Source organism: Haplochromis burtoni, unplaced genomic scaffold (assembly GCF_018398535.1).
Source record: "Haplochromis burtoni strain Fernald_Lab_line unplaced genomic scaffold, NCSU_Asbu1 Contig_12, whole genome shotgun sequence".
Taxonomy (NCBI): domain Eukaryota; kingdom Metazoa; phylum Chordata; class Actinopteri; order Cichliformes; family Cichlidae; genus Haplochromis; species Haplochromis burtoni.
The window spans coordinates 4618849-4640514 of NW_024582373.1; the positions used below are offsets into that span (position 1 = coordinate 4618849).

The 21666-nt window shown below is 38.7% G+C and overlaps 3 protein-coding genes and 1 pseudogene across 4 annotated transcripts; 3 read left to right on the forward strand and 1 right to left on the reverse strand.

Annotated features, from left to right (window-relative positions):
• The first annotated feature begins 190 nt into the window (after nucleotides 1–190).
• Nucleotides 191–2204, forward strand: LOC102300150 (glutathione S-transferase A4). The gene is made up of 7 exons (XM_005915541.2): nucleotides 191–320; nucleotides 405–531; nucleotides 688–739; nucleotides 976–1108; nucleotides 1230–1365; nucleotides 1457–1582; nucleotides 1895–2204. Exons 2-7 carry the CDS (start codon nucleotides 445–447, stop codon nucleotides 2021–2023), a joined length of 663 nt encoding a protein of 220 aa, XP_005915603.1. The 5' UTR covers nucleotides 191–320; nucleotides 405–444; the 3' UTR covers nucleotides 2024–2204.
• Nucleotides 2205–4794: 2590 nt separating this feature from the next.
• LOC102304718 lies at nucleotides 4795–8787 on the forward strand (annotated as a pseudogene).
• A 2451-nt stretch (nucleotides 8788–11238) lies between these two features.
• On the forward strand, nucleotides 11239–13087 carry gsta.1 (glutathione S-transferase, alpha tandem duplicate 1). Its single transcript, XM_005915543.3, has 7 exons — nucleotides 11239–11364; nucleotides 11450–11579; nucleotides 11656–11707; nucleotides 12083–12215; nucleotides 12298–12433; nucleotides 12508–12633; nucleotides 12733–13087. The coding sequence occupies exons 2-7, from the start codon at nucleotides 11493–11495 to the stop codon at nucleotides 12865–12867; spliced, it is 669 nt and encodes a 222-aa protein (XP_005915605.1). The 5' UTR covers nucleotides 11239–11364; nucleotides 11450–11492; the 3' UTR covers nucleotides 12868–13087.
• A 42-nt stretch (nucleotides 13088–13129) lies between these two features.
• tmem14a (transmembrane protein 14A) lies at nucleotides 13130–14862 on the reverse strand. Of its 2 annotated transcripts, XR_006053332.1 has the most exons (6): nucleotides 14714–14862; nucleotides 14024–14106; nucleotides 13783–13884; nucleotides 13599–13686; nucleotides 13371–13491; nucleotides 13130–13330 (listed from the first exon to the last, which is right to left on the reverse strand). XR_006053332.1 is itself a non-coding variant. In XM_005915542.3 (5 exons), exons 2-5 carry the CDS (start codon nucleotides 14097–14099, stop codon nucleotides 13452–13454), a joined length of 306 nt encoding a protein of 101 aa, XP_005915604.1. In that variant the 5' UTR covers nucleotides 14100–14106; nucleotides 14714–14862; the 3' UTR covers nucleotides 13130–13451. The 2 variants fall into 2 exon arrangements, 1 of the variants encoding a protein (XP_005915604.1); XM_005915542.3 differs by having other exon boundaries at nucleotides 13130–13491.
• Nucleotides 14863–21666: the final 6804 nt, after the last annotated feature.

Below are 21666 nucleotides of genomic sequence, written 5' to 3' on the forward strand. Positions count from 1 at the left end.
GGAGAACTATTCCTGAAGACTACTTAAAGAAACTGGAAAGAAAAAAAGCTGACTAAGAGTTCACGCAATATTTTATGGACCGCTAACAGGGAGGAACTAATCTTAACATCTTGGGAATTTTTTCTTTTTTTGCTACCAAAGCACATTCACAGCCTGTGTTGGTGGGCACTGACCAATCACAGACTTCACATGTTTCCCCGCCTTCATCCTCCAGCCGCCCAAACCTTGGACTTCAATAAGTGTTATATAACAGCTGAACTTTTATTTGCACTTCTCCCTTCGCTTCAGTCACTTCTCCACGAGTGCCGGAAGGATCGCAGGTATCGCAGCTTCACATCCAGTAGTATCACTTCCATCTTCATTCAGCAGCTCATATTTCACTGTGATTGCATTGTTGTTTGTAGGTTCACGGGTTATCAGTTTAGGAAAAAATAACCAACAATCATGGGTGAAAGAGTTGTGCTGCACTATTTCAATGGGAGAGGGAAGATGGAGTCTATTCGCTGGCTTTTAACAGTCGCAGAAGTCGAGGTAAGTGCTTTTTTTTGAAGACCTGCAGACTTGATCAGCTGTAACATTTGTCATTTCATGGTAAACGTTACAGCTGAATAATGAAAATGCACTCAAAGTTCAGGCTTTACATATTATTACTGTCCCAGAAACTGATCTAAATGTTTATATTCACAGTTTGATGAGAAGTTTTTGGACACCCGCGAAGAGTATTTAAAACTCGTAAATGGTGAGTTTAATAAAAACAAAACCCGTAACTAAAATATGAAAAACTGAATGAAACGGACATGAATTAAAGGGGGGATTTAAGCTAAAATCATGTTCATCTTTTAACTAAAGTGAATCAGCAGTTTTTGTGGGCAAAAGGTTTCAGGAGTGTCATGACCTACAAAGATGTAGCCTAAGATGAATTATTATGCCTGGGAGTGCCACCCTGCTTTACTAGCTTCTGTGTTTACCCTGCAGATGGAAAGCTCATGTTTCAACAGGTGCCATTGGTGGAAATCGATGGCATGAAGCTCGTTCAGACAAAAGCCATCTTAAATTACCTCGCCGAGAAGTACAACATGCATGGAAAGGACCTCAAAGACCGTGTCATGTATGGTCTTTTATTTGTTTATTTATTTATCAGACATAATAAAGATAGTCCGTCTTGTAATTGAAGAATTTTTTTTTTTTTTTTTTTTTTTTTTTTTGCTGTTGTTGTTTTTGTTTTTTAGGATCAACATGTACTCCGAGGGACTGATGGACCTCATGGAAATGCTTATGGTGCTGCCCTTCAATCCAGACCCCACAGCCAAACTGGAAGAGATTGCGAAAAAAGCAAAGGAACGCTACTTTCCTGTGTTTGAAAAGGTAGAAAAACAGAATAAAGTGAGTTGTTGATGATTATAATGGTTTCTGACAACTAAACTACGTGTTATGCGTTTTTGGACAAACGTCTCAGGCTCTGACCGGACCCGTGTACCTGGTGGGAGGCAAACTAAGCCTCGCAGATGTGCTGCTGGTTGAATGCACCCTGATGCTAGAGGAGAAATGCGCTGGGATTCTCAAAGACTTCTCTGCTATTAAGGTAACGTTGACAGAAACACCTTCTTCTATCATAACACTTGGTTTTTTTTAATGACACCATGAAAGTTTGTATTTACCTTTAAAGTTACAGGCCCTTTACAGGGTTTTTTCTGGGGCATGCATGCTATTTCAGGGTATAAAGGTCCAATTTTTCAATCTTTAATAAATAAAGTTTTGGTTTAAAAAAAAAAAAAATCAGGTAAGAGGTTCTCTTTTTAGATTTTGTTTTTTCTTTATTTTATACATGGAATGGCAGTTATTATTAAACCAAGTACCGTGAAATGCTCAGTCAGCTTTCTGTGTTTCCTCACAGTCTTTCCAGGGCAGGATGATCCAAATCCCTGCCATCAACAGGTTTCTGCAGCCAGGCAGTAAGAGGAAGCCACCCCCGGGTGAAAACTATGCAAAGGCTGTCATAGAAGTCTTCCAGATCAAAATATAACCTCAGTAAAACCCATTACATTCCTGCTACATTCCTCATAAGGCTGCATGACTGGGATCAGTTATATCTACAGGCCTACGTGGAAACAAATGCTGCACTAACACTATGGAAAGCATATGAATCTTGATGTGTGATCTTTCCTAACAATGTGAAATAAATAAATGTTGATCTTCCAAAAATATTTGAAGCTACTGTGTTTTTGTTCTGATTTAAAAAAAAAAAAAAAAAGATAATAATTATAATAAATTTGTGTCAAAGAAATAAAGAATGGGAAAACATTTCTTAGTAATCTGACTAAACCACCTCACTGAGCAGTAGACCGTTCCCTTTTTCAGGAGCTGAAAATTAAAAGGACAATTGACTGACCGGCACTTTATGGCCAGAAACCAATATTTCCTGTTCTTTTGTTTCATGTCAAATGTTGCAGACATTTCAAGTTGATTCTTAAATCTTACTGCTTCTCACTGTACTTTTAAATATGAGGCCCCAAGAGATGTTAGTGGAAGTGAGTGTGGCGTTCACTAGTCTGCAACCCTTCTGTAGTGCTAGCTATAGGTGGCGAGTACTGCTTCAGTGACATCTGCGCCATGAACGCAAGAAAAAGGGAAGTGTAATTTTCTCATCACTGAGCAAGCAGCTGGTTTAAAGCAGGAGGGTTGAAGAACATGCACAACAAAGTCAAACAATGCTGCCCACATTACTTGTTTGAGTAATATGTTGTGGTCAACTGTATCAAATGCTGCACTGAGATCCAGTAAAACTAAGACTGACATTTTTCCACTGTCTGTGTTCAGACATATGTCATTAAACACTTTGGTCAGAGCGGTTTCAGTGCTGTGGTTCTGTCTAAAACCTGACTGGAAGGCATCATAGCAGTTATTCTGTTTTAAGAAGTAATTGAACCTGGAGGTTTGTTTTTCTCCATCTGCGCTCAGCTTTCCTACACTCTCTTTTTTCATTTTTCACCAGTGTGGAGTTTCTCCAGGAAGACTTTTTCCTTCCAGAGATAACCTTCACCTTAATGGGAGCTGTTAAGGAATATATTCTAAAACACTTCTTCAGTAAAGACTCAGAGAAGAGAAACACACAGACCTTCTTGCTAGCAAGGGCAGCTCCAGAACTGAGACTCGCCTGAGAAACTGCCCCGGTCTTTATTTATACTTCAGTGGTGTGTGTGTGTGTGTGTGTGGGGTCCTGCTGATCAAAGGGTCATATAACAGCACAAAAGGACATCCTTGGTCAGAAGAGGGTAGTCTCCCCCTCACCCTAGATGGTTCACCCTAGATAACACAGTGAAGAAGTCCAGCAGTTCATCTAAACAAAAGGCACTTAGACTAAAACTGACATAGCTACGTTAATCCTACCGTAAAACAATAAGACAAGGTACGACCTCTCTCATGCTCCTAGGATGTGGGGGTGAACACCCTAGAATGTTACAGACCTCCTAGGATGAGACATTCTTTCAATATGCCACCAACTATATACTTCTACACACAAGTGATTACATGCAGTATTCTACCATATGCAAACTTATATCACTGAAAGATTATACTGACTACTAAGTACAATTTTCCATTGACAGGAGCAATAGTGTCCATTACATTTAACATTTAGCATTGAAGCTATTGACGAGCTCATTGACTGAACCTCTGGACAGGTCAGGTGTTAATGGGAAGACCTGGTTAAAGATCTCACTACTGTGTTCAGTTATACACCGTTTTGTGATCACTGCTGTTGATATATTTGTGTGGGCTGAGATTTTACTTTCAAAGAAAACACAGTAATGATCAGACAGGCCCACATCAGACACAGTAACCTTTGAAATGCTCAGGCCCTTGGAGATCAGTAGGTCAAGAGTGTGTCCTCTATTATGTGTGGCCTCTGTTACATGCTGAGTCAGCCCAAAGTTGCCCAGAGTGTTACTCAGGTCTTTAGTCCCTTTGTCCTGAGGGTTGTCCACATGGATGTTAAAATCCCCAACAATAATTACACAGTCGAAATCAACACAGATCACAGACAGCAGTTCACTGAGGTCATTAAAAAAGTCTGTGCAGTATTTGGGAGGCCTGTAAACATTAAGAAACACAACTTTGGATGGGGCCTTCAGCTGTAAAGCCACATATTCAAAAGACTGAAAACTTCCAGGAGATAGCTGCTTACATTGAAATGATTCATTAAATAAGACAGCAACCCCCCCTCCTCTCCTGCTCACCCTGGCCTCACTGATAAAACTGTAGTTAGGAGGGGTCGTCTCGATGAGAACAGCTCCACTGTTACTTTGGTCCAACCAAGTTTCAGTTAAAAACATAAAATCAAGGCTGTGCTCAGTGATTAAATCATTAATTAAAAATGTTTTCCCAGCTAAAGATCTAACGTTTAATAAAGCCAACTTAAGTGTTTTAGAGGCATTACTTGTCCCCTCGTGTTTGGGAGCAGTCTGTGGCACACAAGGTATGTTTACTATGTTTAAAGATCTTTTAGAGTGCAGCTCTCTGTGTTTTGACCAGGCCACATGTCTCCTTCTGTCACCTAAAAGTACAGAAATTTTAAAACCTTCTAGTAAACAGGGTCCCAGCTTCTCCTGGGAAAAGTCACCACTGCCATAATCCTTGCAGCCCGGACCCTCCACACATCACACATCAGACTGCGGAGACAGAGCATGAAGGTGGTAAGGAGGAACTAAGGGGGACGAGGCTGGGCAATGTAACTTCGATTGCTCTGTTGAGGGTGGGGCTCGATGGCGAACCTTTAACTGCTCTGGTGGGGGGTTTATGGGGGACAAAAAGGGATTGGGCCAGGGGGTAGATCTGAGCCCAACATTGACCAGCTCCATCATCTCCTCAGTGAATTTCAGGTGTGGCGAGGAGGGAGAAAGGGAGGGGGAGGAGGGTGTTGGCGTGTCAGGGGTTTGGGGGACTGGAGAAGGTCGTGGTCCCTGGTCCTGGTCCTGGTCGTTGGTGTTGTTGAGAGAGTTGGAGGCAAATAGGGACCCCTCTTCTTGCTCATCCCAGGTGGGGGCAGATGGAGCTCCTCCTCAAGGTTTCTGCTGGGCTTTGTCTGTTCTTGGAGTACTGTTTGTTCCTCTTTATGAGATAACTCCTCGTTTATCTCAGCCTTGGCACCAAGCACAGATGGATGACGTATGGAATAAAACAAGTTGGAGGTGAACAGTTTCACCCTTGACTTGTTAAAATTAAATCCATTTGCTTTAAACAGATGCCTGCGTTCCCAAGAAATATTAAAATTGTTGATAAAATGCACTGAGTGGTCCGCACATGCTGATTTATTCAGTGCAAACAACCTGCTGAATCTCTCGTCTCCTCCTCTGACAGGCGGTACAGGTCCACTGATGAATACAGCTGCATTCAGAGAGTTTACAGTATTTAATAATCCAGTAAAGTCCCGTTTCAGAACCTCCGACTGTTGTTTGGACACATCGTTTGACCCTGTATGCAGAACAATGTTTGTCACAGTTGGATATTCATCTGCAATTTGAAGAATTCTCTCCTTCAAATTATTGACCATATCCCTAGGAAAGCAGATGACTTTAGTGTTCTTACCGCACATCCTTTGTACATCCTTTACAGCAGAGTCACCCACAATCAGAGTTTCAGGCCTAGCCTTGAGTTTTCCCTGTGGCCTTTTACTTTTCAACAGATTTTCAGACCTTACTTCGCTGCTTTTAGATGGATGGTTGTCCGATATAGATCCAGGGTCCTTTGATAGTGGAGCAAATCTGTTCTGCAGTTTCACATTCAGTTGTTTTGGAGGTTTGTTGTTAACCTTCCTATTCACGGTTGTCCAGTCCTGTTTCCTTCTGTGTACAGGGGTAGAAGAGCTTCTCTGTCAAATCAAATCAAATCACTTTTATTGTCACATCACATGTGCAGGTACATTGGTACAGCACATGTGAGTGAAATTCATGTGTGCGAGCTTCACAAGAAGCAGAGTTGTGCAAAATACAATAACATAAACAGGCAAAATATACGAATGGCTAAATCTGAAACTAATAAATATATGTACAATATATAATAGTATATGCAAAAAAAAAAATTTTCTGGATGTGTATACTAAATGTTTTTCTACGTGTGTGTGTGTGTATACACATATTTTACAAATTAAATAGAGTCAACAATAAATAAAATATATAAGAAAATACATAGTTGAGACATGTGCAAAACAGTGGCGTTACTGTACAGTATGGAGTGCATAATGTTAAAGTTCCAGTAGTGAAGCTGAGGTGTCTATGACGTGTTCAGCAGACTGATGGCCTGGTGGAAGAAGCTGTCTCTCAGTCTGCTGGTACGGGACTGGATGCTGCAGAACCTCCTTCCTGATGGAAGCAGTCTGAACAGTTTATGGCTGGGGTGACTGGAGTCCTTGATGATCCTCCCCGCTTTCCTCAGGCAGCGCTTCCTGTAGATGTCTTGGAGGGAGGGAAGCTCACCTCCAATTATCCGTTCAGAGCACCGCACTACTCGCTGGAGAGCTTTGCAGTTGTAGGCGGTGCTGTTGCCATACCAGGTGGTGATGCATCCAGTGAGGATGCTCTCAATGGCACAGTGATAGAAGGTCCTGAGGATGCGGGGGCTCATGCCAAATCTTTTCAGTCTCCTGAGAAAGAAGAGGCGCTGCTGCGCCTTCTTCACTGTTTTGTTTGTGTGTACTGACCACGTAAGATCCTCAGCCAGATGTACACCAAGGAACCGGAAGCTGCTCACTCTCTCCACAGCAGCGCCGTTGATGGTGATGGGGGTGTGTACTTCTCTGCACCTCCGGAAGTCCACTATTAACTCCTTTGTCTTTGCAACGTTGAGGGTAAGATGGTTGTCTTGACACCAGTGGGTCAGGGCGCTGACCTCCTCCCTGTCTCGTAGGAAGTGAAGGCCAGTTGGTTTCAGAGATTTCAGCTCGCTGTGCCCTGCCTGTGATACGTCCTCCCCCTTCCAGGAGACATGATTTATGTCTTGGTTTTGCACCAAGACAGTCCAAGACAGGGGATTATCGCTTGAGGATTTATTATAATGCACAGAGTCTACTTTCTTGGTCATGTTATCTGTGCTCCGTAGCCATCTCGCCGAGAAGCACAACCTGCACAGAAAGGACCTCAAAGATCGAGTTATGTATGCTCCACTTCAATAATCATGGAATAATAAAGAGAGAACTTCTGATACTATATTGTGGCTGTATTTAAATACATTATTAAGCTTTTCCTTAGGATCAACATGTACTCTGTCACTGCCGTTCTGTGCAGACCCCAAACCTAAACTGGAAAACATTCAAAGCAGAGCAAATGAGCGCTACCTTCCTGTGCATGAAAAGGTAGAACAACTGACTCTTTTTGTTTAGAAAAACATGATTGTTGCCAAAATGGCCATTATGCATTTTTTTGGACAAATTTCTCAGGCTCTGACTGGACCGTTTACCTGGTGGGAGGTAAACTAAGCCTCGCAGATGCTGCTGGCTGAATGGACCCTGGAGCTGGAGGAGAGATTTCCAGGAATTTACAAAGACTTTCCCAACATTAAGGTAACAGTGACAGGGCTGGATATGATTCAACAAAACAACGAATCACCTGTCCTTGTGAAACTGAAGCACATACTGGGCATTCCAAGAAAAATCAGTGCCTCCCACCCCGTCCTCTCAAAATCAACTTCTACAATAACTTTAGTATATTTAGAGACGTCATGAGAATTTGTATCTCTATTTTATGAATACTTAATAAGTTACAGACCATTTAACTACACTGAGGTGGTTACCCTCTGCTATGTCAGAATATAAATGTCAAATTTTGCATATTTTCATTAAATAAACCAAAGTTACAATGAGAACCACTCCCAGAGCGCAAACCTCTGCCAAAGCAGCTCACTCAGTGGGCAATATTTACTTTTAAGTGAGTCGTATTGTATTTTGTATGCAATCATTTTTTTCTTTTAAATGTACTTTTAAAAGAAAAAAATGTACAGCTCATTAAAGACATAATGCATTTGGTGAAATGTAAAAGTGAGATCAAAGGTCAGGTATTTGTTAAATGTTGCCAATACAAACAAAAGCAGCAGACTTTTAAGTGCAGTTTTGAAGATAAAAATTGGACCTTATTTGACCTTGAAATGGTCAGAAATCCAAATGTGATAGTTAAAATTCCCTTAAACTATTCTCTATATGCTGTCAATAAAAACAATGGAAGTAAGAAACATGTTTTAAATAGCTCTATATAGGATTATTATCACTTTGACCTTTCAGATCACTCTGTTGATGTTAAAAAGTCAGAGGTCAAGTGTGACATGATATCTTAAATCTTTATGTGGTATTTTCTATATGTTGATAGTACATGCCACAGTTGTAATATTTAATGTTTCTAGGTTATAGGGCTTTCGAAGTAATATATCATTAAGTACACTTTGAAGACCTTGGTGGATGTAACCCAAATTTTAATGGGTGGTTAACATGACAGAAGGACACAAACACACTTGCAGAGGTTAAAAAAACGTCAGCTGGTTCTCAGGGATTCAGGTGGAAGCTTTTTTAAAGATTTGATGAATTTCATATTGAATGACTCATATTATTATTGTTATTAAAACTCAGTACTGTGAAACGCTTAGTCAGTTCCCAGTGTTTCCTCACAGTCTTTCCAGGGCAGGATGATCCAAATCCCTGCCATCAACAGGTTTCTGCAGCCAGCCAGTAAGAAGAAGCCACCGCCGGATGAAAACTATGCAAAGGCCATCATGGAAGTCTCCCAGTCCAAATTACCATCTCAGTAAAATCTGTTCCTTATCATGCAGCATGTTTGTGATCATTTATATCTGCAGGCCTACGTGTCGATAAATGCTGCACTAACAGGATAGATGAGAACGTATGTGAGCTTTTCTAACAATGTGAACTAAATAAATGTTGATATTAAAGGACTCATTCAGATGCTTGGTGGATCAAAATCTAACAGTCCTTTTCTGTGTTTTGACATCATCCCCAACGCCACTCAAATGCAGCCCCAAACTGTGAGACCACCTTGTGTTACAGATGGTTCTACACCAGGGGTGGGCAACTTCAGGCCTCGAGTGCCGGTGTCCTGCAGGTTTTAGATGTGTCCTTGATCCAACACAGCTGATTCAAATGGCTAAATGACCTCCCCAACATGTCTTGAAGTTCTCCAGAGGCCTGGTAATGAACTAATCATTCGATTCAGGTGTGTTGAAACAGGGTGAGATCTAAAACCTGTTCCCTACCCCTGTTCTAGACACTCACTGTTGTACCTCTCCTGACTTCTTCTGTACTGCTCCACTGCAGCCCCTACAGTCCTTCCCATGGCAATTCAACAGCCATCAAGTGTCACCTGGTTTCCAGTCTGTGTCAGGATCCAGTTTAAAATTTTATTACTTGTTTTTAAGAGCAACAGAGCTCCGCCCCCTCAGGCAACAAACTTAAATTTTATTTAGAATACTTTCCCCTAAAATGCTATTAATTAATTAATTAATTAATTAATTAATTACTTTTTATTTAACAACACAAGTGTCCTCACTTTTCAGTAAAATAAAGACTAAAAGAGGGTTTGACCTTTGACCCTTGGGTGAAGCGATCAGCACTAGATGCAGTGGCAGCTATTGCTAAGACTAATATTCTTTTTTTTATGCATGTTTAAATTGAAATAACTGTATCAAAAAATTATGTGCACTTATATGAACATCTGAAGAAGTGTCGCTGGTTGTTTAAAGACACATTTTGATTGAATTTTGTCTTCTAACACAACACTTTTTAGTTTGTTGCCTCAGAGCAATGTTATGCAGTTAGGCTGCCTTTCTTAGGGCAGCAACGCTAAAGCAGTGCTTCTGAACTCTGATCCTGGTGACTCTGTTTTAGGTTTGTTGAAAGGTTTTTATGGGGATAACTGCAGGGACTTGGGTCACAGGGAGAACCTCTGGGGAAATGATTTGAGAGCACTGAGTGATACATAAGCAGCCAAACCAACTGAACTTGTACCAAATTGCAGGAAATAGGCACAAGAACTTTTTATGGGAGGAAAAAATGTGATTGGACAGTTGGGGGTCATTCCCTCAGTGAGGAAAGTGAACTAGATGAGAGTGAGAATTAGGTTTGAGGAACAGTTAGGAGGTCAAGGGTCAGTTAAAGGACACACATGTTCATGTACAAGTGTGTGGGTAACCAATAGTGTGTGTGTATATGAATGATGATGTGTGCCTGTGTTGGGAGCTGGAAGGGGGCTTTATGAAGGGAGCTGGAAGGTACCGGGATGGTAGTCCAAAAGCCAAATGACAGAAATGACACCCAGCTCTGTTTTATGAAGTTCCACACATTTAAATTCATTTGCAATAAAGAGTTATCTTATCTTAAACACACACAAACATGCAATATCACATAAAGACCAGCCCAAGCATGGATGAGTGCACACACAAATACACTCAGTTATTTGTTTGTTGGATTAAATGCTTTTATGAAAATTGAATAGATAGATAAGTAAAAGTGCCACAGGTGCATAGTGAGGCCCTCATACTGTATATTTAACATATACAACAGTGATTAAAAAAACAATAACAAAACAAATAACCTTTTAAATAAGTAGAAATTATTAATAAAATGATTAAACTTTTAAGAAAAAAAGATCATAAAAAGTTTGTTTTTTCAAAAAAAATTAAAAAAGGAAGGCAGACTGCCACGTGCAGCGCCGCATTTGGATGTGTCTGAAGCTTGGAGCTTGACTTCCCTACGTTTCTCCTACAAATGGGCCTTGAGCTTGTTTGGAGGTTCTAGCAGGGGAGCGCAGCTACTGGTATACCGATGGATGGTCGTCCGCCGGGGGGGGACATCGTCCGCTGCCACCGAGCGCTGGGCGTCGGGAGGGACACACATGGACCGGTGAGGGAGGAAGGGGACACCCGCCTAGCCAGCCAGATCAGCCGAATCAACCCTAGCGATCAATGGGGTGACAGATGTCGCAGCCAGATCGCCCTCACATCCAGAAACACTCGGTCGCTTATTTTATTTTATAGCCCTGCATAACAAACCTGTTCACAATGAGGGTTTAAAGACTCAGAGTCCTGATCGCGATCCGTACAATTTGTCTGGTTCATCTTATAAATAGAAGCTGCATCGGTAAAATTCTTTTAAACAGTAAAAGAGAAAACTGTATCTGTTTTACCCATGATGATTAGCGACAAAATGCAAATAAGCATGCTTGCATTGGCTGAAGCTGCCCAATCAGCGCCTTCATGCGTTTTCCCCGCCTACTCCACCCCTTCAACAACCCTGAGCGCTGTGAATGTTACATAAGATTAACTTTTACTTCCACTCTTTTGCATTTCTGCGTAGAGGTTGAGTGCGCACAGGTATGAAAACTGCACACGCAGGGGAACAGCTTCCACATTTATGCAGCTGCTTGCGAATTTACTGTGATTTTACTTTGCTTCACAGATTTTAGGCCCTGAAAAACAAAAAGAAAACAAAGACAACAGCCATGTCCGAAAAACCTGTGGTGTACTATTTTAATGGGAGAGGGAAGATGGAGTCAATCCGCTGGCTTTTAACTGTTGCAGAAGTCGAGGTAAGTGAAGGAGGTGTGAGTTTTTGAAGAACTGCAGGCTTTTGTGCAAATCTGATTTGAAATACTTTCTTTGCAGTTTGATGAAGTGCTTCTGACAACTCGGGAGCAGTATGAAAAACTCCTTGATGGTAAGATGGGTGCATGCAGGGGATGCAAGAGATAGGATTATTCTGGGTAAACATTAAACTAAAGGTTCAAACAAGGAAGGTTAAAAGTTTTGGGGTTTTTTTTTTTAATCTGTTAAATCGTTTAAAATTGAACTCATGACTGTGGGTGGAGTTTTTGTGGTTTGCCTCCAAGTCACGCTTTAACTCCCCCTCCCATCCACCCCATGGTCTTAGAGCCACGTTATGTAATCTAGATTGAGACAGCAGCTTGTATGCAAACGTCTCTTAATATCTTCTCATCTACAGTCAAAGATGCACGTTAAAACAAATTGTGTTGGTCTTTTCCACTGGGAGTGCAAACCTGCTTTACCTGCTGCTGTTGTGCTTGCTCCAAAGATGGGGCGCTCATGTTTCAACAGGTCCCTTTGGTGGAAATGGATGGCATGAAGCTCATTCAGACAAAAGCAATCCTGAATTACATCGCAGAGAAGTACAATCTGCATGCAAAGGATCCCAAAGAACGAGTCATGTATGGTCCTTAAAAAAAGTGTAATAAAGTGTTTGTCTTACATCATAGCTGTATTTAAATAGGTTATTATGCTTTCCTTCAGGATCAACATGTATTCTGAGGGATTGACAGACCTCATGGAAATGATTATGATCCTCCCCTTCACCCCAGATCCCAAACCCAAATTGGACAACATTCAAAGCAAAGCAAAGGAGCGCTACCTTCCTGTGTATGAAAAGGTAAAATAACTGATCGTTTGGTTTAAAAACCTGAGTTTCTGCTGATCATTGCTAAAATAGGTGTCATAAAATAGGCTCTGACTGGACCCGTGTACCTGGTGGGAGGTAAACTAAGCCTTGCTGATGTGCTGCTTCTTGAATGCACCCTGATGCTGGAGGAGAAATTTCCAGACATTTTGAAAGACTTCCCCAATGTCAAGGTAAACGTGTTTCAACAAAAAAATAAATCAACAACAAGTTCAATGAGAAAGCCAAAGCCCAGTGCTGTGAAACGCTCATCTTTCTGTTATTCCTTCCAGTCCTTTCAGGGCAGGATGACACAAATCCCCGCCATCAGCAGGTTTCTGCAGCCAGGCAGCAAGAGGAAGCCGCCGCCAGATGAAAAATACTTGAAAAATGTTGTGGAAGTCTTAAACCTCAAGTTGCCACTTTAAGAAAAACGCTACAAAAGATCTGTTACATTCCTCATTAGGCAGTGTGATTATGATCAGTTACATCTAAAATCAGTTACATCTAAAATCTTAATTAGTTTAAAGGACAAGCAACACAATAAGAGTTAAGAGGCAGATAATCATTTACCAGCCTCTTAACCAACACAACAACATGGAAAGAACTTCTGTAATCTTCTTTAGCAATAAATACATTTGACAAAAACACTCGAAGCTGCTGTTTTTTCTTCTAGATAAAACACAACAGTTTTTAATGAATTAAACTTGTTTTAATTTGCTGTTATTAGAAAAAAATCACAAAAACTCTTTCCCCATCATAGACGGACAAGAATACAAATGAGAATGCTTCAACTTGTTCTTTTTCTCAAGTTCTAGAAATAAATCTGAGCCCTAACAGCACCCAGAGCTCACAGTCGTCTCCTGTAGTGTGGGTTAAGAAATCATGGAAGTTCCCATTCATACACTTGCTCATATGCATGTATTAAAAAATAATACTGCAGTAAAATTTGATTTAGTCGGCTTAGTGGGAATGTTTCCTGTTTCCAGGGTAAAGGTTGATGTTCTCCCGGTCAGACGATCAGAAGTAAGAGGCGAAACACCATCAACAAGCTGTAAGACAGACAAAAGCAACTGCATCAGCGAGTTTAACAAATAAATGTCCCAATCCCTGATTTGTGCAACAATTTGTACTGTCTGGTAGCACGTCTGACTCTGACCTTAGCCCTGTCATTATTCCAGCTGGCATTAATTTCCCAGAGTTCTTGTATCTCATTCCCATGATGACTGCGAGAACTCCCGAGGACACTGAAAGAAAGAAAACACCCTGTTATGACACTAGCTGGACACTGAACCTCTACACTCTTGATTGTAGCCGGGCTGCATATAGAGAGCCATACTCACACAGTGACACCTTGATGTCCTTTGGGTCACTCGTTATGTTGTAGGCACCGAAAGCGGATAATCCGCCAAAAACTAGACCAGCCATCAGGGACATCACGCTGCCTGCGGGGAAACGCAAAAATCAATCAGTGTTGATTTCATTTCCAACACTTTAATATTTAGTTGAGCTTTATGCACAGCTGTGGTCACAATCTGAATCAGAAATACTTTATTAATCCCGAAGGAAATTATGCTCATCAACCTTTTCTCTTGTATCCCATAAATCCTCCAAAAGCAACGGCTGCAGCATAGCTGAAGCCAATCCAGTCCAACGCCATCGTAAAGCTGAAAACCAAAAAGCAGTGCAGGGTGTCAGGTGGTTAAAAGACACAACTCAGGACACTTATGGATAAATTTATGGATAAATTTAATTATCGACAGTATCGATATCGGATCGATACTAACATGACAGGATCGATACTTTGTTTCTATCCTCTAAGTTCCGTGTATAGCCACTGATGTGTGTTATTATTTTTTGGTTTTTTTGATTTGTAAATGGATGATGATTCACCTCATTAGTCATGACATAAGTTAAAAATATCGGTATTGCTATCTACTGCATCCACTTGGTTTTGGATAAATACGCAATTTTGCAGGCGCAGCACTGCTCACCAATGCAGATACTGCACTGCTCCCAAACTATTCTTCATAATTCTTGGGTTTCAACATATGTGTAATCTAATCATATCTACCCACAATAAGATCTCCGGATGTTGCTGTGAGCCTCTGGGATGATTCAACTACAGAAAAAATCGCAGCACAAAGCTACAGACGTGCACATGAACGCCTATGCTGGCTACTTTCTTTAAACTGTTGTTAAAACGACTACGTATTGGTGAAGCTCACATAAATTGTTACTGTTGTATGAATCGTGTTGTTGCATATTACATACCTGGAGTCCAGACAAGTGAACAGCAGAAGCAGCCACAACCTTTGGTCCGAAATTGCGTTTCCTCGTTGACTGGCCGTGGAGATACGTAGAAATGCGTAAATCCCGCGTCATCAGGGGTTGTGAAGCGCGTCTCTCCCGCCGCCATCTTTCTCAGGGGTTGTGGCCACAGTTATATATCGTATTTCTATGCACAGCTCCCGAATGTTATTGTTTATTTATTTTAACGTTATTTATTCATAACGTTTCACACGTTACCCAAGCTGTTTTCTGTACCAATACGAAGCCAGATTCTAATTTCGGTTAATTTTTAGGTCCAGGTAATTTTTATTGGTGAAAGAGAAAAAATGATTTGTTAAAAATGTTGTTGCTCAGGTAGAAAACTCGTGGACGGAAAGTAGAAGCGGATCATCTCCCTCTAACCCTAGCATCCACCTCTGTCACACCAACCATCTTCCATCAACCCTCTCTGTGGTCCTCTTCTTTTCCTCCTGACTGGCCTGACTCCTGACTTCATCCTTCCACCATCCTTTCTCCGGTAAATCTACTATCCCTCCACTGCAAATCTAATCCTGCCCATTCTGGTCACTCCAGGATAATAATAATAAAAAAAACGTCCCCTATCTCTTCCTGTCTGCTTGTTAATAAGAAGACTTTGAAAGTACAAAAGCATGACTATACACATGTTTGTCTGTTTTCCATTTTATTCATTTACTTATTTTTAGATTCTTTGGTAAAGACTAATTTTAAAGGGGGAACTTGTCAGTATTTACCTTTCCTGTTCATCTTTGAAGACTTAGTGTCAAATTACATTTTTACATAAACATTAACAATTTGATATATAAGCGCACTCAACCCTATCATTTAAAATAAATACCTTATTACCTTAATTATCCTGAACAACTTACTTATGTCCAGCTGTCCATACAGGTTCAACCTACAGGCAGAGCAAATGAAACCGCTGGAAAGTTAAAAATCCTGACTTCAGGAGGTGCGGCTCTCCCGGACCAACATGACTGCTGTCTTGAGTACTTCCAAACAAAAACCAGAAGCGACCCCTAGCGGTAACCTCGAGCTAATATTTTGACAACTTTCCCTATCTCTGACCCATTTCTGAGTTTCTAGTGGCAAGTGACTTCTTTGAACTACTATGGCTTTTCACACTTCTAAAAGTAGCCCTTCAGGTCTCTATTTCTTAAAACTGGAGACACAAAGCATATTACAAATGGTAAGTGGACTGGTGCTTATATAGTGCTTTTTTTCTTTTCTTTTTTTTACTTTACTTGAGCACTCAATGCGCTTTATACAACATGCCTCATTCACCCATTCACACTCATTCATACAAAAGATTTTTTTCTACACCTCAGTCTTTTAATCTAACATTTAAACACAAAACAGAAACATAAAATGCAAGATCTGCAATATGATATAAAATATATCTCCCAAAGAAGAGCCCCGCATGTGTCTCCTTCACTGCATTGAGCTACAGAGTCAGGTGTGATTAATTTTAGGTCTTTCTGTAAATTATTCCATGCTGTTCTCCTCAGATCTGTCAGAACTCCATACACATCAAAAAGCAAAAGATGGTCTCTCCCCGCTTTAGCCCAGAAGATGCAGCGTTCATTTTCTCCAAAAATGGTTTCACATTTTGTTTCATCATATTTCCACTTTGAATGGGTTAATTTTGAATGAGCTTTGGCACAGAGTTGTGTTCATTGATAATGGTGTACGTACACCATACACGTGTATACACGTGTATATGTACACACACGTGTATATGTACACACACACACATATATATATATATACATACATATATACATACATACATATATATATATACATACATACATATATATATATACATACATACATATATATATATACATACATACATATATATATATACATACATTTACACACATACATACACATACATATATACATACATACATATATACTACACATATATATACATACATACACATATATATATACATACACATATATACTATACATACACATATATATATACATACACACATATATATACATACTACATAATATAGTATATATATACATATATAATATATATATATAATAAATATATAATATATATATATATATATATACATATCATATATATATATATATATATAATATATATATATATATACATATATATATATATATATATGTAGAACCCGTTCCTTTTATTATTTTTTTTATGATACAATTGAAAGGTGGATCTAGTGACTATTACTATAGTGAAGGTCAAGTACACATATTATGTTGATATGTATATATTGACTTTAAGTATTATTTAAATACAGCTATTCTCACTAAACTGTTAGATTTAGTAATACAAGCATATATACATAGAGACACAAAAGATGTATTGAGTTGCACATTAGTATGATTAAGGTGAGGTATAACTGTTGTATTAATAAGCTATATATATAAGCTGTCAGGTTATAAGAGAGAAGTTTTAAGTGTCCAAATCAACAATCCGCCAGCTGCCTTTGCTAAAAAGAAGACTGGCCAACATCAAAAGGCCTAAAAGACCACAGAAGACAGCTAAAGTGCACAGTGATGTTGAGAAAGACAACTTCACAACATCTAACCACACACAAAGTATACTCTCTCAAGGAGGCAGGAGTGTGATTGTCAAACACCTTGAATGCACGTGCAGAGGGGAGCGAACTCAGGAATGAGAAGGACAGATTACACTTTGCCAGAAAGCCTCTAAAAGCATCTGCACTGTTCTGCGATCATATTAAAGAAAGCATCTGCACTGTTCTGCGATCATATTGGACCAAAGAAATAAACATGAACTTGTATCAATGAGAAAAGTATGGAGAGGGAAAGGTACAGCTCAGACCACCTGTCAAACATGGTGGCAGCAGTGTTGTGACATGGGAATCTGTGGTGCAGTCGGCTCATGCGAAATATTTGTTAAAGCTGTCACATTCCTGCTGAAAGGTGCATGTTAAGAAGGTAAAATTGTAAAGACTATCCTTGTTTAAAATATTATGGTCCAACTTGTAACTGCACCGCTCATGGTAGCAATCGGTTTCTTTCAACTCGCGAGATCAAAGATTCCCTCTCTGTTTTTATTAAAGATATTTGGATCATAGCGAGTTGTTTGTCACTTCACAGCAGAGTTGTTTTCCCTTCCAGGTGGTTGTTTTTTAAAGGTTGTTTTGCAGCATTGTTCTGCTCAAACACACATGACATGCAGTCATTGAGACTGAGCTTTGATTTATGAAACGCTTTAAGAGTCTTTTAGCCTCTCTGTGCCAAACACGAGTGTCTGCAGCCAAGAAACCCAAAAACAGGATTTAACCCCCCGCAAGCACGAGGAGGAAATGCACCAACACTGCTTTGCACCTTAAGAATGACTCCGGCGTTTTTATTGTGCGTTACAGTAAAAATATTTTCGTGCCTTCAGCCGTCAACGAGTTGTCGGCGCTCGTTAAACTGGCACACATTGTGTAAGGCTAGCTCACGTTAAACTGCCGACTAACATATACATTGTGTGGGCATAGGTCTTAAATTTTAAATCCATAAGGGCAAAGCCGCTGACTACATTAGGACCACGGTAGCTCTACTAATATCTCCAGCAGTCTTATTCGAGGCTGGCTCACCCTCATATATAATACCACATAAAATATATTATAACTACACCATATATTATAAAATACACATATATAGACTTCGTATTCCAAAACAGTAATTAATTCATCATTCTTCATTGGCCTCAATTGCCTATATATATACATTTTAATTAGATAAGAATATTGCATGTTGGTGGATAACAGGACATTTAGATAGGTCTTCATGTGAGTAATAGACGAGTCAAGTACCTTTAGAGTCGTTCATACTAAATATATTATAATAATACTATATAATATATAACATCACACATAACTCTCATTGGTTATACTCTATGAACACTTATTTTATATATGCCACACACACTCACTACAGATCATGTGTGATACTTTCTATGCTTTTCTTTGCCTTAATAGTGCAGACTGAGCAGTTATGGATTTTAACATTTGTAATGAACGAAACCACAGTTGATATATATCATAGACATTTATAAATCCTTAATAAAATATCATCCAATATATTGTGAAATGATGTATTATTGTTCTTTTGTGTCATTAAATATCAGCTCACACTCAATATACCTATGGTATGATACTTAGTTTTGGGATATACTTTACAGCACACAGTGATATTATATATCTACCTTACCTTTATACTGGTCTTCAATAAGCTGCGGCCCAAATATAGTTGACAATCAACTAAATGCAGCATCTACCACGTACCATTCACTGTCAATCTACTATATATATATACACCATATATATATATATATCTCGTGTTGCGCTTATCATTTAACGACCTGCCTTATAATCTATATAAAGTTAATAACTGAATGTCGTTGCAACCACATATATCATGACAGGCTTTTTCACTTGTTTATTTGATTGCAGTCTTCTATATATTTATGGTTTATTTAATTTTTTTCTCTTTGACAGTAATTACCTCTGACAAAGAATGCCGCCCAGTTAATAATATCCATCACATAACACTATATTTACGCATCAGATGTTAGTGGTAACATAAAAAATTCCTTCCGGAGGCCTAGGCGTTTTTTATCCCCATCCAGACTAAGTGGCTGACATACGATATCTGATATTTCGACAATCACATGGACACTGTATATGAGTTGTGTGTTAGCTGTGTACCTGTGCATGATTGAGAAGCATTAGTTAACATACGGCAACTATAATTGTGTCTGGAACCGAATTAATATAATAAAATTCACATGTATTGAAATTGTACATGTAAATCATCTAGTCCACTATATGATGATAGTACTATGTTCAGATGAGTGATTATTCACTAAATTATATATGAAACGACTTCTTTTGTGTGGCCACCCCCATATAGTCATAATCTGTATTTATCACACATGAGAGATTAAACTCTTAAACTTTTATGTGTCTATCCTGTATAGTACAGATAATATATTGAATACTAACACAGTACATATAAAACTTTAATATATCATAATAAACTATACACCACATAACACTAGTAAACAAATATTATATACATATATAGGGATTTGTATTACCACTAAGGATTTCCAGTGGAAAAATACAACCTCATTAATTTAATTTACTAACTAGTCACTTACATATCCTACTCTACATATCTCTTCTTTTTTTGTATACGATGCTAACTAATTAATTACTAATAAAACAATACCAGGTAGTCATTATGAAGTTAATAATTAATAAATCATTTATTTTAATAAGCTTTCTCATTTAGATAAAGATCGTTTGTTAATCAAGACCTGTGAACAAAAGACATAAACGACAAATCGACCCGTAACAAAAACAGTTACACATGTTGGCAAACTGAGAAAAGCGTGTCTAAGGGTTGTTGTGACGGTGAAAGAACACAATGTGGTTTTGACTTTATGTAGTTGTGGACAACAAACTGTATATAAGAATTGCTTCTTGGCACACAGTTTAGTAAGTAAAAAAAAAAAAAAAAGGCTGCTTCAGGCACGCGTGTACAATTGGGTCAAATGTGGTCGCCGATTTGCTCGTTAATTAAATTGTCTTTACACTGACAGCTCGTCGCGGATAGCTTATTCGTTTTTAGTGAGAAACACAGAAAAGTAAGGTTTTCTTTTGTGCCTTCTCTGGTGTGATTATGTGACATTACCTCTGGAGAAACCATTTGAATAATGGTTTTGTGACATTTCCATGTGGGCACAGACAGAGAAGGGTCTAGATCAGTGGTGTCAAATTCAATTTACGTCATGGTCTATAAGTACACTTAAGTTTAAGTGGTCCAGATCAGCTCATTTCAGCTTCATAACCTGTAAAAAGAAATAAATGTCCCCTTTTTCTCTGCTTCAAAAAAAAAGTTGACCTGCACATTTTAATCCATGAGGTGTTTTAAGAAAGTCTTTTTTTTCATTTTTTTTTTTATTTTTTTTCTATTTTATTTTAATTTAATTTTTTTATTTTCTCTCTCTAATCTGATCTACACATATACGTTAGACCTTGATAAGAAATATCACATATGGTTAAATAAGGTGTAAAAACTTGCATATAAAAGTATGGTTACATAAATATAGACTATATATGCATATACCTGTTACTATTAGTATACAATTCTCAACTGTATATAAAAACTTTAATTCTTATTCTCTTAGTTTAATATTTATATATATATACTTAATTAGACTAGAATCATTTGTTTTTTGGTTTATTATAATACCTTTATTGTTTACAGTAAATGTAATTAACAGACCATGTGTGAAAATTATTCCTTAGTCTGTAAGATAAGAATGTGCAACAAGTACTGTATAATCAATAATATAGTCATCAAAAGTTTTTATATCTCTATAATCCTCATCCTGATTTCATATGGTGATTCAATTTTTACCTTTTATTTTCTTTCTTTATCAAAGGCATGCCTCGACGCAATACATTATTATTACTACGCAATAGTATCACGGCAAGAGATTTTAATCACTCGACAATTACAAATTTATGTACACAATGTATCATCACCGTATAGGAGGGAATACACCTATATATACATTACTCGCTAGAATCTTTTAATTCCGAAAAACTTAGCTCCACTCCTATGGTCATCATACACCTAGGTGAGCACTTGTATACACACATTACAATACACGCATATAAATTAGCTCATCGCATCCATGAAAAGATAATAGGGAGAGTAAATAGACTGTAACAGTGCAGGACCTGGTAGTATGTTAGGGACGCTGCTATTAGGGTAATATAATAATACCCATATACTGGACTTAGTTGAGGTTATATAACACTATTTCACTCACTATACTACATATTGATATATAGGTCACCCAGTCTCACTGCCTCAACAGATGAGTATAC

Coding starts and splice junctions, on each gene's coding strand:
- tmem14a (XM_005915542.3), bottom strand. CDS start 14,099: ATGGCGTTGGACTGGATTGGCTTCAGCTATGCTGCAGCCGTTGCTTTT. Junction 13,687..13,782: donor GGACATCAAGGTGTCACTGT/GTGAGTATGGCT, acceptor TCTTTCTTTCAG/TGTCCTCGGGAGTTCTCGCA. Junction 13,492..13,598: donor GGAATAATGACAGGGCTAAG/GTCAGAGTCAGA, acceptor TCTGTCTTACAG/CTTGTTGATGGTGTTTCGCC.
- LOC102300150 (XM_005915541.2), top strand. CDS start 445: ATGGGTGAAAGAGTTGTGCTGCACTATTTCAATGGGAGAGGGAAGATG. Junction 1,366..1,456: donor ACTTTCCTGTGTTTGAAAAG/GTAGAAAAACAG, acceptor CAAACGTCTCAG/GCTCTGACCGGACCCGTGTA. Junction 1,583..1,894: donor AAGACTTCTCTGCTATTAAG/GTAACGTTGACA, acceptor GTTTCCTCACAG/TCTTTCCAGGGCAGGATGAT.
- gsta.1 (XM_005915543.3), top strand. CDS start 11,493: ATGTCCGAAAAACCTGTGGTGTACTATTTTAATGGGAGAGGGAAGATG. Junction 11,580..11,655: donor TAACTGTTGCAGAAGTCGAG/GTAAGTGAAGGA, acceptor CTTTCTTTGCAG/TTTGATGAAGTGCTTCTGAC. Junction 12,434..12,507: donor ACCTTCCTGTGTATGAAAAG/GTAAAATAACTG, acceptor GTCATAAAATAG/GCTCTGACTGGACCCGTGTA.